Source organism: Macaca thibetana, chromosome 14 (assembly GCF_024542745.1).
Source record: "Macaca thibetana thibetana isolate TM-01 chromosome 14, ASM2454274v1, whole genome shotgun sequence".
Lineage (NCBI taxonomy): Eukaryota > Metazoa > Chordata > Mammalia > Primates > Cercopithecidae > Macaca > Macaca thibetana.
The window spans coordinates 16,823,440-16,841,855 of NC_065591.1; the positions used below are offsets into that span (position 1 = coordinate 16,823,440).

General features: G+C 35.8%; 1 protein-coding gene across 1 annotated transcript; it reads left to right on the top strand.

Annotated features, from left to right (window-relative positions):
* Positions 1-3,105: 3,105 nt before the first annotated feature.
* On the top strand, positions 3,106-4,036 carry LOC126936158 (olfactory receptor 5I1-like). Its single transcript, XM_050758612.1, is given in 2 exon segments — positions 3,106-3,272; positions 3,274-4,036. Coding segments are annotated over 2 exon segments (930 nt in total).
* Positions 4,037-18,416: the final 14,380 nt, after the last annotated feature.

Sequence of the window (18,416 nt, forward strand, 5' to 3'; positions counted from 1 at the left end):
TGCCACAAAAATAATTTATTAATTTTCAGTACTAGTAATCATAAGTAGTGTTTTTAGAGTTTCCATGTGGTTTTTGAAATAATTTAAATGGCAATAGTTACATTTTTAAATATTTGGACTATTTGCAAAGAACCTCCACAATAAAAAAGGTCCTTTGTAGGATGCCAAGTGTTAAAAACAACCTCCTCAATATTACTAAAAATGGAAATTAATCTCCAAATTAACACAACAGCATTTCCATTAAAATTATGAATATGTTTTTAGGGAAAATATTTACATTGCCAATAAGCCTGTTAACTATTCCCTCGGAGTATCTCAGAAATTAACATGTTTGGAATCCTTCAATTACTAGGTCCCCGGTAACATAAGAATGCATGTAAAAGCCCTTGGTTTTACTGGTGAAATGATTCCCTTAAGCAACTGGAAACAGTTCCTTCCTCAGTAAGTAGCTTCTGTGGTTACTGGACTGGCTTTAATGGTGCAAAAAAAAAAAAATCAACTTTTGTTGGTCTGAGAGCAAGAACCACTGATTTGAGTACAAATAGTTTTGAGAGTACATTTATCATTCAATATTGCACCGACGAGGTAATCTATCTTGTATCACCCTTTCTGGTATAGCTTCCGCAGGATGTAAAATGCCTTTTGTTTAAATAAACCTTTTGTTACTCATAGGAGAACCGAAGCATAGCTACCTACCTTATAATTTGAATTCATTTATTTTATAACACAAGATTGTTTTGTTATATGTTTGGAAAGAACTTAATGAATCATTGTATTTTAATGAGATCTATTTGTTAATTCCTTTTTAAAAGAATCCAAGAATGACTGTATTTTCCTACCACTATCCTCATGCCTCTTCTCTTCCTTTTGATGTTTCTCTAAATAGAATTTTTAGATTATAAGAAGGGATGACCAACATGAAGTTGCCAAGAATACATGCCCTGCATTTTTGGGAAGTATGTGAACCATAGAATGGTCATACTGTTAATATTCTCCCCATCCTCACACTTGTTTTCATGGGCTTTGATTTCATACACACTGGCTTTGAATTACACTGGTCAATTACATGTTGAATGATCTTGAGATACCAGCCTAAGCATTAATGTTTTCATCCAAAATATGGAGCTAATAATAAGAATCTTGTTTATAGAGAACCAGTGTATCATGTGGCTTTGGAGTCAGAATCTTGGGTTCTAATCCTGTTTCCATCACATCCTAAATCTCAAATTCTCTGTTTCTGAGTTTCCTTCATCTATAAAAAAAAAATCATAATGATAGTAACTCCATGGTAATTTTGTTAGTTTTTTGGTGACTATTAAATGAGTTATAGGTGAAGTGTTAAGAATATTGCATTGCACATAATAAGCGTTATACAGGTGACAATTATTGTTAGTAAAATTTGACAGGTAGCCCTAGTCATAAGCTAAGAATAAAATGGCAGTGTAGCAATCAAAACTAATTTTTGATGTTACCTACTGTATGTCAGTCTCTCTAAAGAATCACACATGGAAAGATAAGTAGGTAGATAAAGGGACAGAAAGCGGGGGAGATAATTTTCCCTATGTAATCCACACAGAAACACTATGAGATATTTATTATCATTGTTATAGTACATATTAGGATAATTTATATTAAGTTGCACAAGGTCACACAGCCCCCATGCAGCCAAGATGGGCATCTAATCAAATTCCTCCGAAATTGAAGTTATGTCTTATATTTTCTAAATAGCATGACTACTTTTCAGACAAGCAAAGTAAGAATAACCACAGTCCTACTGTAGTGCTGCATCTCATTCACACACTTTGAGGTGATAACATAAGGCAGCACTTTGAGCACGTGATTAACCCTTCTGATTATCAGTAGGCTTCTCAGTGTCTATGTCATTGGCTAGTTTTATTGCCTACATGAGATAAACAAAGTGTCTGTAGCACTGTCATTGTCATAATATGTATTATGTAAATGAGGCAGTGACTCAGAAATATTTTTAATTCCCATCTTGGCTCTTTCAACATGAACTACAGAGATTGATACTTCGCTTGTTTTGTTTTTTTTTTTTAATACTTCCAACATGGCCCAAATCAAATTATTTGTACTTCAAAGTCAAGTTAAAAATGTTTATAATTGTGTAAGTGTTTTGAGACCTTAGAAGCAGTCTTCAACAGTCTTTAACAGATTTTCTGACTCATCACTTTGTATTATACTACCATAACAATAAATGTGACAATTGTTGTTTACTTATAAAATTTAATCAGTGATAATGCTATATACAGTAATGTTATTTAATTGGAAGTTAACATATAACTAAATGTTTGGCTTACTTTACTTGGTCAGTCCACTAATGTTCATTGAGCATTTCCTGGAAGCCAGTGATTTCGATAAAGGCCAGAAGTATAGAAACAAGTAGTTAACTAACTTTATCTGCTTGGTGTAGTATGTGAATAGGGTTTATGGAATTACACTAAGCTCTTTTCTGGAAAAATATCCTCAGAGCTGGTATTTACTGACATTTGTTTTTATTTCACTAAACCTGCTTTATAAAAAAAAAAAAAAAAAAAAAAAAAAATTAGCTGGCATATTTCATTACACCACTCTATTCACTCAGTCAAGAGACATAGCATACCAGTATCTATCAAATCCTGAAAACAAAAAGCAGATTGTTCTAAAATTCTTATTTGAAGGAACATTCTGTAAGTCAGTTCATTTTTAATAATATACGTATTTTCTTTACTTAATATGATCATCAGTCTGTTCATTAATTTATTACTTTTTTAATACTCTAGGCCAGTTATTGTTTAATATTTTGGGTACAAAATAGTAAGGAACTCAGACATGATCCATGTGCATAGGAAGTCAACCGTTCAATGGAAGAAATAGTAATCAAATAAAATGTAACCTGCAACCATTAAATATGATATTACTAAACTCTGAAATATATTTCTCAGAGTTTACAGTTCAAAAAAGTTTGAACTTGCTTTATTTTATTGCCTATTTATTTATTTTTTTAAACAAAATAACTTTATAATTACAACTAGTTATTTTTCTTTTTTCATCAATAGAACATTTTAGGATATTAGAATTTCTCATAAAAGGAAAACAAAACAGAAGATGGAATTTACAGATGGAAAGTACACCTTGGTGACTGAGTTTATTGTGTTAGGTTTTCCAACTTGCCCTGAACTGCAGATTGTCCTGTTCCTCATATTTCTGACATTATATGGTATAATTCTAATAGGGAACATTGGATTGATACTGTTGATCAGGATTGATCCTCATGTATTTTTTCCTTAGCAACCTATCATTTGTAGACCTTTGCTATTCCTCAGTCATTGTTCCCAAGATGCTGGTCAATTTCCTCTCGGAGAATAAATCTATTTCCTATTATGGGTGTGCCCTGCAGTTTTATTTTTTCTGTACTTTTGCAGACACAGAATCCTTCATCCTGGCTGCCATGGCCTATGATCGCTATGTCGCCATCTGTAACCCTTTACTGTACCCAGTTGTGATGTCTAGGGGCATCTGTATGTGGCTGATTGTCTTGTCATACGTTGGAGGCAACATGAGTTCCCTGGTTCACACATCCTTTGCCTTTATTCTGAAATATTGTGACAAAAATGTTATTAATCATTTTTTCTGTGACCTCCCTCCCCTACTTAAACTATCCTGCACTGACACAACAATTAATGAGTGGCTCCTCTCCACATACGGCAGCTCAGTGGAAATTATTTGTTTTATCATCATCATCATCTCCTACTTTTTCATGCTTCTCTCAGTCTTAAAGATCCACTCTACCAGTGGGAGGAAGAAGACCTTTTCTACATGTGCCTCTCACCTGACTTCTGTGACGAGCTATCAAGGGACTCTCCTCTTTATTTACTCACGGCCCAGCTACCTGTATTCTCCAAACACTGATAAAATTATCTCCGTGTTCTACACCATTTTCATTCCAGTGCTGAATCCATTGATTTATAGTTTGAGAAATAAAGATGTAAAGGATGCAGCCAAGAATGTTCTAAGATCAAAGGTAGATTCTTCATGAGATAAAGCATCTCAAGATACGTCTAATTTCTCAATCACATACTGTAATTGGGAGTTTGCAAAAACCTTACCAGTACACACACACAACCTCTTATACTAGGGATTTTATCAAGCTCTTGGTTTAATGCAGCCAAATGAATTTCATAGTCCCGAAATATTTTAAAAACCATTTAAAAGTTTCAAAGGTGCTGCTAAACACTAGTCATACTACTTTTCAGTTATTACTAGCTTCAGATTTATGCTAAAATCAATTTCATCAAGCCATCTTAAAGGATATAGTAAATGTTTCAGAAAAGTGCGCAATGTATGTAGATGTGTGTATCTGTAGAGTATCTCAATTATAAGTATAGATTACTGGATAACTGGAAAAGAAAATAAGTCAGATTGCTTTGATTTATATGCCAGATCTATACCTGGCTAGTGAGTGGCATGTTGAATGAGTTGCTTAATTTTTCTATGCCTCACTTATCTGTAAAATGAGATGAATATTGTACGTATACTATTGATTGATAGTGAACAAAGTTAATACAGTTAAGAGTTGAGAATAGTCCCTGGACATTTTATACACTTAGATTTTTTTTGTAATATATGTTTTAAAAATATCTCACACTAATTAAAAAGCATGTTATAAAATAAGATGATAGAGGCCAGAATGTTACAAAAGCAATAATAAACAGCCGAGTAATATTTTTTAAAATGAAGGTAATAGCATGTTGATAACTTTCTACACCCAATGTATAACAAAACAATTTGGAAATATTTTCTTAGTGACTTGAACAATATAGGTTAATTACAACGCAAAATATTTGTTTTTCTATCTCTTTTTTTTTTAAAAAAAAAAAAACAACGCAACAATGTATTACTGAATGTGTGGAATATTATTTGCTGGAATCTCAGAAAAAGAACACTCTCTCTAATTTATTATGCTGTCCTAACTGTGTCCTCATAGGGAGATCAATCCAGTACTGTAGTGGAAAACCATGCAGGAAATGTGTGTTTGAAAATTGAAATTGAAGGATGTGTAGAAGGATGTGTATTATTGCAAAATCTATTTCAGTAACTAATATTGTGTGCTACAAATCATTACTATTTATGATAATAAGTGTTTACAAGCTATGAACTGGAAATATAAAAGTTTACAGTTATGCAAGCATATATCATTTTATTTCCTTTCACAGATATTGCTTTTTTCTTCACAAATTAAAAGTTCAGGACCACACTGTGTCAAGCAAGTCAATTGGCACCATTTTTCCAACATTATGTTCTCATGCCATGTCTCTGTGTCACATTTTGGTAATTCTCACAATGTCTCAATCTTTTCATTAATATTTTATCTATTATGAAGATCTGTGATCAGTGATCTCTGATGTTACTATTGTCATTATTTAGGGGCGCAATGGACTGTACCCATAAAAGAGAGTGAACTTAATTGATAAATGTTATATATATTCTGACTGCTTCCACAAGTGACATTCTGGCTCTCTCCCTTTCCTTTGGCCTCCCCATTTCCTGAGACACAACAATATCAAAATCAGACCAGTTCATAACGTTGCAATGACCTTTAAGTGTTCAAGCAACAGGAAATATTGCACATCTCTCACATTAAATAGAGTTAGAAATAATGAAGCTTAGTGAGGAAAGCATGACAAAAGACAAGCTGAAAACCTGTGCCAGGATAACTGCCACGTTGTAAATAGAAAGATAAATTATTGAATGAAATTTAAAGTGCCACTTCAGTGAACACGAATGATAAGAAATAAAACACTCTTGTTGTTGATTTGGGGAAAGGTTCAGTGGTCTGGCTTGGAGATCAAAACAGCCACAATATCCATTAATACAAAGCCTAATGTAGAGCAAAGCCCTAACTCTCTTCAGTTCTTTGAAGGCTGAGAGAGGTGAGGAAGTCATACAGAACAGAGCCCTCAGAAATAATACCACACATCTACAACCATCTGGTCTTTGACAAACCTGACAAAAACAAGAAATGGGGAAAGGATTCCCTGTTTAATAAATGATGCTGGCAAAACTGGCTAGCCATATGTAGAAAGCTGAAACTGCATCCCTTCCTTACACCTTACACAAAAATTAATTCAAGATGTATTAGAGACTTAAATGTTAGACCTAAAATCATAAAAACCCTAGAAGAAAATGTAGGCAATACAATTCAGGACATAGGCATGGGCAAGGACTTCATGTCTAAAACACCAAAAGCAATGGCAACAAAAGCCAGAATTGACAAATGGGAACTAATTAAACTGAAGAACTACTGCACAGCAAAAGAAACTACCATCAGAGTGAACAGGCAACCTACAGAATGGGAGAAAATTTTTGCAATCAGCTCATCTGACAAAGGGCTAATATCCAGAACCTACAAAGAACTCAAACAAATTTTCAAGAAAAATACAAACAACCCCATCAAAAAGTGGGCAAAGGATATGAACAGACACTTCTCAAAAGAAGACATTTATGCTGCCAACGGACACATGAAAAAATGCTCATCATCAGTTGCCATCAGAGAAATGCAAATCAAAACCACAATGAGATACCATCTCACACCAGTTAGAATGGCAATCATTAAAAAGTCAGGAAACAACAGGTGCTGGAGAGGATGTGGAGAAATAGGAACATTTTTACACTGTTGGTGGGACTGTAAACTAGTTCAACCATTGTGGAAAACAGTGTGGCAATTCCTCAAGGATCTAGAACTAGAAATACCATTTGACCCAGCCATCCCATTAATGGGTATATACCCAAACGATTATAAATCATGCTGCTATAAAGACACATGCACACTTATGTTTATTGCGGCATTATTCACAATAGCAAAGACTTGGAACCAACCAAAATGTCCATCAATGACAGACTGGATTAAGAAAATGTGGCACATATATGCCATGGAATACTATGCAGCCATGAAAAAGGATGAGTTCATGTCCTTTGTAGGGAATGGATGAAGCTGGAAACCATCATTCTCAGCAAACTATCACAAGAACAGAAAACCAAACACTGCATGTTCTCACTCATAGGTGGGAATTGAACAATGAGTACAGTTGGACACAGGAAGGGAAACATCACACACCGGGGCCTCTCATGGGGAGGGGCGAGGGGGAGGGGGAGGGATGGCATTAGAAATGTACCTAATGTAAATGACTAGTTAATGGGTTCAGCACACCAACATGGCTCATGTATACATATGTAACAAACCTGCACATTGTGCACGTGTACCCTAGAACTTAAAGCATAATAAAAACAAATTTAAAAACATTCAAGCTATCAGAGGTTGATTCCTGTGGTTTAAGGACATAAGTCAACTCCATAACATAAAAGCACAAGATGAAACAGCAAGAGCTGATGTAGAAGCTACAGTAAGTTATCCTAATTGTTGATGGCTACACTAAACAGCAAACTTTCAATATAGAAGAAACAACCTTATATTGGAAGAAGATGTCACCAAAGACCTTTATAGCTAGAGATAAGTCAATGACTTACATAAAACCTTCACAGCTCAGGCTGATCTCTTTTTAGAGGAAGCTGTGACTTTAAGTTAAAGCCAATACTCATTTACCACTCTGAAAATCCTAGGGTCCTAAAAAATGATGGTAAATCTTTTTTATACATGCTTTATAAGTATAATACCAAAGTCTGGATGATGGCACATATGCTTACAGCATGGGTCACTGAATATTTTAAGCCCATTATTGAGACCTACTACTCAGAAAGGAAAAGCTTCCTTTCGAAATATTACTGTTGTTTGACTATACACCTGGTTACTCATCAACTCTAATGGAGATGCTCAAGATTAATATTCTTTTCATACATATTAAGGCAACATCCACTATGCTGCCTGAGGATCAATGATTAATTTTGACTTTCAAATATTATTATTTAAGAAATATAGGCTGTAAGGTTAGAGCTGCCATAGACCGTGATTCCTCTGATAGATCTAAGCAAATTAAACTGATAACCTGGAAATAATTCATCATTCTAGATGTCATTAAGAACATTTATGATTCATGGAAGGCAGCCAAAATGTCTATATTAACAGGAGTTTGGAAGAAGTAGATTCCAATCTTTGTGGATGACTTTGAAGGACTCAAGACTTTACTGAAAGAAGCAACTGCAGAGGTAATGAAAGTGATAATCTGTTCGATGTAGCTGACATGAAAACAAAAAAGTTTAGAAATTACATAAATTTAATTAATAAAGATGCAGCAGGGAGAGGATTGCCTCCAATTTTGAAAATTCTGCTGTGGGTAAAACGCTGTCAAACATCACATGCCAGTAGCTTGTAGAAATCTTTTGTGAAAGGAAGATTTCTATTTTTAAATTTCATTGTTGTTTATTTTTTAAAAATTTTATCTGTTCATCAAATAAATGATGCATTTTGTTTTTTATTTGTGGATTTTTTTTAAAAAATTTAAATTCAGGGAGTCCACGTGTAGGTTTTTTTACATAGGTATATTGGGTTCTGCTGAGGTTTGAGCTTTAATAAGAACATCACCCAAATAGTGGGCATGGAGCCCAATAGGTAGTTTTGCAACCCTTGCCCCACTCCATTCCTCCCCTCTTTTTGGAGCCTCCAGTGTTTACTGCATCCATCTTTATATTTTAAAAGAGCAGGATTTGCCATATTATTCTTGTACCAGATAAAACAGACTTTAAATCAACAATAATAAAAAGAGACAAAGGGCACTGCACAACGATAAAGGGCTCAATTCAACAATAAGATTTAACTCTCCTAAATATATATGCAACCAACATCAGAGAGCCCAGATTTATAAAACAAATACTAGTAGTCCTAAGAAAATAGATTAACAGCCATACAATAACAGTAGGGGACTTCAACACCCCACTGTCAGTACTAGGCAGATTATTGGTGCAGAAAACTGACAAAGAAACTCTGGACTTAAATTGGACTCACAACCAAATAGACCAAATAGCTACCTATAGAATACTCCACCCAACAACTGCAGAATGTACATGCTTCTCATCTGTGCACAGAACATTCTCTAAAATTGACCACACCCTTGGTCATAAAGCAAGTCTCAATAGATCAAAAAATTGAAATCGTATCAAGCATCTTCTTGGATCACAGTGGAATAAAATTTAAAACCAATACCAAGAGGAACTATCTAAACCACACAAGTACACAGAAAGTCAACAACTGCTCCTTATTTAATTTTGGGTAAACAAAAAAATTAAGGCATTATTGCCTTATATTCAGAACTTGCCACAGCCACACCAATTCTCAGCCACCATCACCCTCATCAGTCAACAGGCATCACTCAAAGCAAAACCCTCCTCCAGCTAAAAGGTTGTAATTTATCGAAGGCTCAGAAACAGAAAGTCAAATAAAGCATGTTTTTGTTTATAGGTGGGAGCTTATTAATGTGTATATGTGGACATAAAGTGTGTAATAGTAGTCACTGGAGACTTTGAAGAGAGGAGGGTGAGAAATGATAAATTATGTAATAAGTACAATGTACACAATTTGAGTGATGGTTACAATAAAAGCCCAGGGTTCACCACTATGCAATATATCTTTATTGCAAAACTTGACTTGCACCCCTTAAATTTATACAAATTATATATATATATATATATGTGTGTGTGTGTGTGTGTGTGTGTGTGTGTGTATCTCAAATGGACAAGTTTTAAACTAGACTAAGAAGAGAGAAGATTCAAATAAATAAAATCAGAAATGACAGTGGAGAAACTGCAACTGATACCACAGAAATACCGAGGGTCATAAGAGACTACTCGGAACAACTTATGACAACAAATTGAATAACCTAGAAGAAATGGATAAATTCCTAAACATATATAATCTATTGAGATCAAATCATGATGAAATATACAATCTGAGCGGACTAATAACACATAAAGATCTGGAGTCAGTAATAAAAAATATTTGCATTAAATTAATGCCCATATCCTGATTGCTTCATTACTAAATTCTACCCAACGTTTAAAGAAAAACTAATACCAATTTCTCTAAAACTCTTTTATAAAATCAAAGAGGAGGAAATATATCCAAACTTATATTACAAGGTCAGCATTACCTGTATACCAAAACCAATTACTTTACAAAAAAATTATTGACCAATATCCCTGATTAACATAGATGCAGCAATCATCAACAAAATACTGGTAAATCGATACTTAATAGCGATTAAAAGAAGCATTTATGATGATCAGTCAAATGTATCCCTGTTATCCACAGATGGTTCATGTCTACAAATTAATAAATGTGATACACAACATTAACAGAATGAAGGAAAAAGATATATTATCATCTCAAATGCAGAAAAGCATTTGACAAAATGCAATATCACTTTATGATAAAAACTCTCAACATAGTAGACATGGAAGGAAGGCATCTCCATAATGAAGGCCATATAATTCAAGCCCACAACCAACATCATACTCAGTGATGAAAAGGGGATAACTTTTCATATAAGATAAGGAACAAGAGAAGAATGCTCACTCTTAACTATTTCTATTCAACATAGTACTGGGACTTCTAGCCAGAGCAATTAGGCACACTCACACACACACACACACACACACACTCATATGCCTACACACATGCACACACACAAGAAAGAAAGAAAAGAAAAGAAAAATGAAAATAAATAAAAGGTATCCAAATCAGAAAGGAAGAAAAAATAATCTTTCCGGTTGAAGACCACACAATCTTATATACAGAGAACCCTAAGAACTTCACAGAAACCTGGTAGAACTAATAAATGAATTCGGTAAACATGCAGGATACAAAATCAACATGACAATGACTGAATTTTGTTTTGGTCATTATTTAATTCAGGATTATTTCAATTATACTAAGATTCACTGAGTATATACTCATTGCTTTTATGCATATTTAGGTGCTTTGTATTTCTTGGCAAATTCAGTAGTTTCTATACTTATATTCTAGTGAGAAGTAACAGATACTAGTTAACTGAGCACTCAGATAATTCACAAGACACCTGGAAACAAAAATGATATAAAAAGACTGTGGTTATAATCCAACAGCAAAATGTCTAAATCTAATGTGCAGGAGAAATTCTTCCTGGGATGGAGATATTGTCTCGAATCTGAAAATATGTAACTTGGGGAGAGGAAGGGATTCTTGGCAGAGGGTTTGGCAATTAGAGAGGTCTGAAGGTGGACAGGTCCAGGTTGTTTTGGAAGTGAAGTCCAACCTTGCTAGGTTACAAATGTCAAGAAAGGGCCCTGCTCAAGTACATCTGTGTGCTCTAATTATCAACTATCACTCCTCCATCCCTTTCTCTCCTGGTTTCCCTTTTCTTTCTCATTCTCAGCCCTCCTAAAATGACCCTCATTGTGGCTCACAAACAAACAATTCCTTAAGGCATTATTTTAGTATCACCTGTTTATGAAATCATTGCTTCCAGTATGAGATTTTGAGTATTCTTTGCTCAAGTATGGAGTACTGAGTTTCATCCCTGTTATCCAAAGCACCTACATAAATGTTATGTCTGTAACATAAAATAGGAAAACAAGTAAATAAAGAAACAAAAACACCATATTTCTGTGTGTTTATTAGATGTCAGCATGACAAAATTAATGGAAGATATGGTATGTGACTCGAATAAATATGTGTTCATTTACATGTGTGTGTATATATATGTCTAATTGCTTTTACTATAGTACCTACAATGCTTGCGCATGAACATTTATCTGTGTATATCTGGGATATTTTTCCTTTTCATCTGTCTCTGTTCTTGTTTCCTGGTGACTACAGCACTGAATCAGCTTGTTGAGAAAACATGGAGATAACCTTATATTGGAATGGATGTATAAGATACAAGGATACTCTTAACTATTCATTGCAATTATAGAAGCTAAATACCACTGAATATTTTAGGTTTTCTGGCTGCTAGTGTGAAGTGTCCTTGTGTGAAAATATTTCAGAATAAAAGTAAAACCCAAGAAATTCCTATGTGGTAAGTGTGGCATATGAGACACTGTGACATGTTAGGAGAGGTATCGCGATGGAGGAAAAGAAAAACTATGAATAATTCCTGCTTTAGATAAAAGGCTTTATGGGTTTCGAGGGTAACACATTTTCTTAATTAACCTGTATTCTTTCACAATTGTGACTATGAGCACTGTAATGTTTTTTTTTTCTCATAGTTTAAAATTCTAATCTCCAAAGTGATGGTTTTAGGAGGTAATGAATTTATAAGGGTACAGCTCTCACTAATGGGATTAATGCCTTCATAAAACAGACCTGGAGAGTCCCTTTGCCCATTCTGCCATGGAAGGGCACAGCAAAAAATGGAGCTGTCTATCAACCAGAAAGGTGCCTCTCATAAGACACTGAATCTGCGATGCCCTGTTCTAACTTTCTGATTCTCTGTAAATCATATTTTTCATTTAAATCAACCAATGACTGATGGAAAATAGCATTGTTCAAATACAATATTCCTAATAGTGACTGTGTGGATTGGTGATGTTTATCTCGAGTCCTTCCTTCATCCTTGCCACTTGAATCCCTAAACATAAGAATGAAAACATCAATCCTCTTTCATACAAAAAGAGGGACTTTGTCTAGATTATTTCCAATGACATTTCCAGGCACCACAGTCTGTTTCTGTGAATTATGATTCTACTGCTGTGAAAACCCATCCCCAGTGTTAGAATGAGTTGGAGAAAGGTGAGTCACTTCATCTTTATACGAAAGAATCACACTATGCCTCTAGGCTGTTTTGACCTAAAATAGTGGTGACAAAAATGCCAGTTAGATAGTACAAGTTTCAAGCCGAGTGAGGTGGCTCATGGCTGTAATCACAGCACTTTGGGAGGCCGAGGCGGGTAGATTACTTGAAGTCAGGAGTTCCAGACCAGCCTGGCCAACATGGCAAAACCTCTCTCCACTAAAAAAATAAAAATTAGCCAGGCGTGGTGGCGGAAACCTGTAATCCCAGCTACTTGGGAGACTGAGGCAGGAGAATCACTTGAACACAGGAGGAGGAGGTTGCAGTGAGCCTAAATGACACCATTGCACTCCAGCCTGGGCGACAGTGCAAGACTTCATCTCAAAATATAAATAAGTAAATAAATAAAGATAGTACAAGTTTCAGAAGGCCAAACGCTTAAACACATCAATTTTTACTGTTCTCTTATTCAAATTTGGAGCTTCATAGACATGTCATAGTAATGGTTTTCCAAATTTATTAATGCTTAAGTACACAAAAATTAGAACCTCAATGCAGTATTACGACTCACCTACAGAGTGGCTGCAATGAAAACATGCAAAATATCCAACAATGGTAAGAATTTGGCACAATCATTAATCGTACATGTTGGCAGTAGAAATGGCATTGACATTCCATGTTGTAAAATTGTATGGTAGTATCTACTATAGACGGACAAACAAATGCCCTATGACTCAAAAATTTCATTCTTAGATGTATAACCAAGAGAAATAAATGAAAGACCTAAACACCTGTACACAAATCTTCATCACTGCATTATTTGCAATGGCAGTAAAATTAAAAACCACTCAATATTTTATCAAAACATTAGATCAGAAGTTGAAGACATTTTCCTTAAGGAATTAGATACTATATATTTTAAGGTTTGCAGATCATAAATTGTAATAATCACTCAGATTTTCCCTTGTATCACAAAAAAAATCCGTAGATAATATACTGATATATTGGTGTTTCCAAGTTCCAAAAAGAATTTATGGGTCATAGGTTGGTGATCCCTGCTCCAAATTACATGAACAGCATTATGTTATGTTTTCACCTCGGCTTGCTACCAACAGTGAGAATGAATACACTATCTCCACATCAACAACATGGAGGAATCTCACACACATAATGTTGGGTGAAAGAAGCCAGACTAAAAACAGTGTAAAAACTGATTTTATGACTACAAACCTCAAAAAACATGCAAGATTACCCAACATATGGACATCAATTCATAATGCATGCAGAGACAATTTATGAGATGCTACTAATTTTGTTTTTTATTGGCCTGGTTCTGGGTGCTGAAATATTTTCCTTTCTAGAAATGTACTTGGTGTGTATTTTCTAAATAATGACTTTCTATCCATATGTTATTTCCTAAAAAGCTTTGCCAAAACAAAGTATATTCCCTATGAGATTATTTTACTGCAGGATATATTTTTAATTTCCCAGTTTTATGTATATCCTAAGTGTTCAAAATATGTTTCTAAAATTAATGCGGTGCCCAAATTTCATAGAATATCTTAATAAATGATTAATATTTATTCCCCTAAAAGTTCTGTCTTGCTTGTAAAACAACAGTGTCTTTGTCAGCTCACTGTAGCAGGGAAACTTAATGTACTTTGGTCTCAGTATCATATAATGAACTTTGTTTCATAACACTCCATGCTTTAGGGCCTGACAACTGTTTTCCAAAGAAGGTGGTTTCTAGGAAGACAATTGCTACCATGGTAATAGAAGTTACCCCAGAAGCCTGAAATAGAGATGCTTTTTTTCCTCACTTACTTGGGTCTGATATATAAGGTTTCTCCTAGAGACAGTTTTTTTTCAGTTATGTGAAAATATTATTCTGAATGAAAACACAAATCCTGTGGGACTTCAATAAAGTTATCCAACTTGTGATATTAATGTAGCTACATTAATTAGGGCTTGCAGGCCATAAATTGCATGGTCATTTCTAAATCAGGGTGAGGGATTGGTGGGGAAGAGAGTCCACATGGCCTGGAGAAGCCGTTGTATATAAGAAGCTAAAGCTGGGTCTTGACTAAACAAAATTAACCTGCGAGAATTTAGCAGCCCTGAAGACAGGGAAGCATCTGGGGGAAAAAATGAGATTGTAAAGGAATCAGAAGAATGTGACCAAGGGCAACTCTGCCATCTCCAAACACACACTAGAAAAGTAAACAATGTTTGTAAAGCTCTTGGGTAATACAAATGCATCTGCTTCTTGAGGTTTAACTGTTAGGACAATTTCTAGCAACCTCTTGGGTTGTTTGAGTTTGCCTCAGCAGTATCTCCCTCGGGAGTATATTTGTTATTATAGTATTGGTATCATCACACAAGAAATGACAATGCAATATTAAACAACAACAGCAAAAAACTTTTAAGATCATCACTAAGCATTCCTTTTCCCAAAGTTAAAAATGTACTAATGTACTGATTTTAGACGAATGGGTGTTTTAGCTTTATAGAAAGCAAGGGAGGACAACAACAATAAACAAATGAAAAACACAGAAAACAGCTGCGCGCGATGGCTCACATCCCAGCACTTTGGGAGGTGGAGGCGGGTGGATCATGAGGTCGGGAGTTCTACACCAGCCTGGCCAACATAGTGAAACCCTGTCTCTACTAAAAACACAAAAATTAGCTGGGCATGGTGGCACGTGCCTGTAGTCCCAGCTACTCAGGAGGCTGAGACAGAAAAATTACTTGAACCTGGGAGACGGAGGTTGCAGTGAGCCGAGATCATGCCACTGTACTCCCACCTGACGACAGAGCAAGACTCTGTCTCAAAAAAAAAAAAAAAAAAAAAAAAGAAAGGAAAAAACAGAAAACCTACCCACCACTCCATCCACACACACATGAAGAAACCCCTGTGTTTTTATTAATTCCCAGGTGAAGTTTCAGAAAAAGTAAAAAATTCCATGGAGTACTTGAGTGCATAACTGGTACATGCCTAATACATCTTAACTATTTTTGCCCTCACATTTTGCATTTACTGGCTTAATTTCAAATAAATTAACTGATTAAGATTCAGAATGTACCCCTGCTGTGCGTGATTATCATATATTATATTGAAATGTCAATCAGCAGTAGCTATTAAATGAACATAGCAATTTTCGCTTATTAGTGTATCACCATGATTCATGTATTTTAAAATATCACTGAGAACATGGCTAATACAGAGGACATCCCCAAGACTGCCTTTCATTTCAATTATAGGTAACGACCTCCATAGAGAACCAGGCATACAATAAAATGTAAGCAGTAATTTCCGAGTTGGTCAAAATCTTTTAGATTGTTTTAAATCTCTTACTCTCTCTGTCGATATAGTATATACATATATGGGCATATTTTACACATATGTGCATATATTTAACATATGAATATCTATGTAAAATGTCCTCTTTTTATAAAGATAACCATTATTGTTAAATATGTTTTCATAGGAACAGAGATTTAAATGACTTTAGGACAAGACTTTGAGGACCTGTGTATTGATCACTAGATCATTATTCAAATGTTATTCTTGTTTTCTCTTCATCTACCTACAACTCTATTTTTCTTATATACTCACAGAACACGGAGGTACATGTATGGTATTGTATATGATGTAATTGGTTTCAGTCAGAGATAACTGTGGAACATAGAATTCAATTTGTCTCACAAGGTCCACTAACTCTTTAATCAAGAACAGGCATATTTCAGAAGTATACAAAAGAAATAATGACAAACGAAAATAATAGATCAATATTACAGCTTCTGAGAAATAGGATGAAGAACATTTAAGACAAAACAATGTCTGAAGTATGAAAGTTAACTGTGAACATTTAAATATTTTATCAACTGCCTTTATGTCATAGGATACCTAGGGTGTTATTCACCAGCCAGAGACCTCTGTTGCCAGTGGCACCTTTGCCCAAGTCGAGTTTTGCTTGGGCTTGCTGGGCTCCCTCCACTGCCTTGGCCTGGCAGGCTGTACTCGGCTCACACTACCAGCCCAGATCCCATGCCTACCATGGGTGAGCCAGGCTGGAGTGGCAATGGATGAGTGAGCATACAAGCATGGAGTCTGGCCACCACACACTGCCAGGCATGTCAGCTGCTGCAGCAGGATGGGCAGCTCCAGGTGCCGGATCCGTGCAAGCCTGTCGCTGATTCAGATGTACCACAAGCAGCCTCCACTGTGGGCACCCATGTCTGGATGAGGGGAACATGGTACCACCCAGAAGCTTGAAGACACTGGAAACCGAAGAAGCCCCAAAGAAGGTGTCACAGCCCTGACTCGGGCAGCCCTTAGGTCTGGACTTCCTGAAGGGTCACAGCTCTTCTCTCCTTCTTGTCACTCACAATGTGGAGAGTAGTTGGGGGGCCACACTGAACACATTTTGGCCCTATTTGTGTTACAGCTCTTTCAGTCCCGCCACATGGCAGGTTCCAAGTTCTTGTCCCACCTCCGGGAAGAATGAGGTATGCAGACAATTGGAGGGTTAGCAAGGTGAAGAGGTGCTTTATTGAGCTACAGTACAGCTCTCAGGAGACTCTCAGGAGAGTCAGCTACCCAGAGTTGGTAGCTCCTATCCACAGGCAGGTCATCCCCAAGAGTGTACAACTCTTAGAAGAGAGGAGACCTACAGTGGGTAGCTCCTCTCTGAAGGCAGGTTGTCTTATTGTCTGCCTAAGTTTGGCTGAGTCTGGGGTTTTATGGGCTTCAGAGGGGAGGAAGTGTATGCTGATTGGTTCACGGGTGGCCATGGGCAGGCCTAGGAAAAGCACCATAAGTTTTCACTCTGGTTGGTGGGACTGGCCACCTGGCCCCCAGTCTTCAGACTGTCCCTGGCTTGATGGTGGAGTTTCACCAGAGACCCACCCCTTTGAACCCAGGAGCCTGTCTGAATCAATAAGTAAAGAAATAAGGAAAAAAGTTAACTTTGATTGAAAGCTTATCATAAGGCAAAAAGAAATAATTGATTGTCTAGTGTGTATCTCAAATATATGTTTTGTATCTTATAATTCAGTGCATATGTGGTTGTGGATGCTAAAGGTAATGGCATATTAAAGACAAGTATAAATTATTTCAAAAATAATTAAAGAGTACTTATCTAGATTATTATAAGATACTTAATAACTTTCACGATTCTTCTCTAGTTTTCTGACGATCAAAGTACTGCAAGTGGCTTCCATAGTAAATAGGGACGTGGATATGCGTTTGAAGGACCATATGAATATCACAAACACTCAAATGTTTTCTGCAGTTACACAAGTTGAAAATCATTCAACATCTAAGGCTAGCTAGGTGCCCTTGTAAAAGGCTTTTGAGTGAAAGCACTTTAGATTTCCTGTAAATCCCAAGTTGAGCAATGATACTCTGCTCTCTAGGATGACATTCTTTCTGAGATTCGGAGACATAGCATGGGGAAGTATAACAGTAGAAAAGTCAATGAGGTTGCTTCCTTTGGTCTTTATATCTCCTCAGTTAATACATGCTCTTTTGGAAATTTTACCTATACACTAGATATCTCTGGAACAGCATCATGACAGGAATGTGTTTGAATTAGAATAAAGTCCAAGAAAAGTTGGATGTCAATCTCCAATACGCAGCAATAAGAATGAATGTACTACAATTGTATGAAACAAATTGGATGTATTTCTCCAATA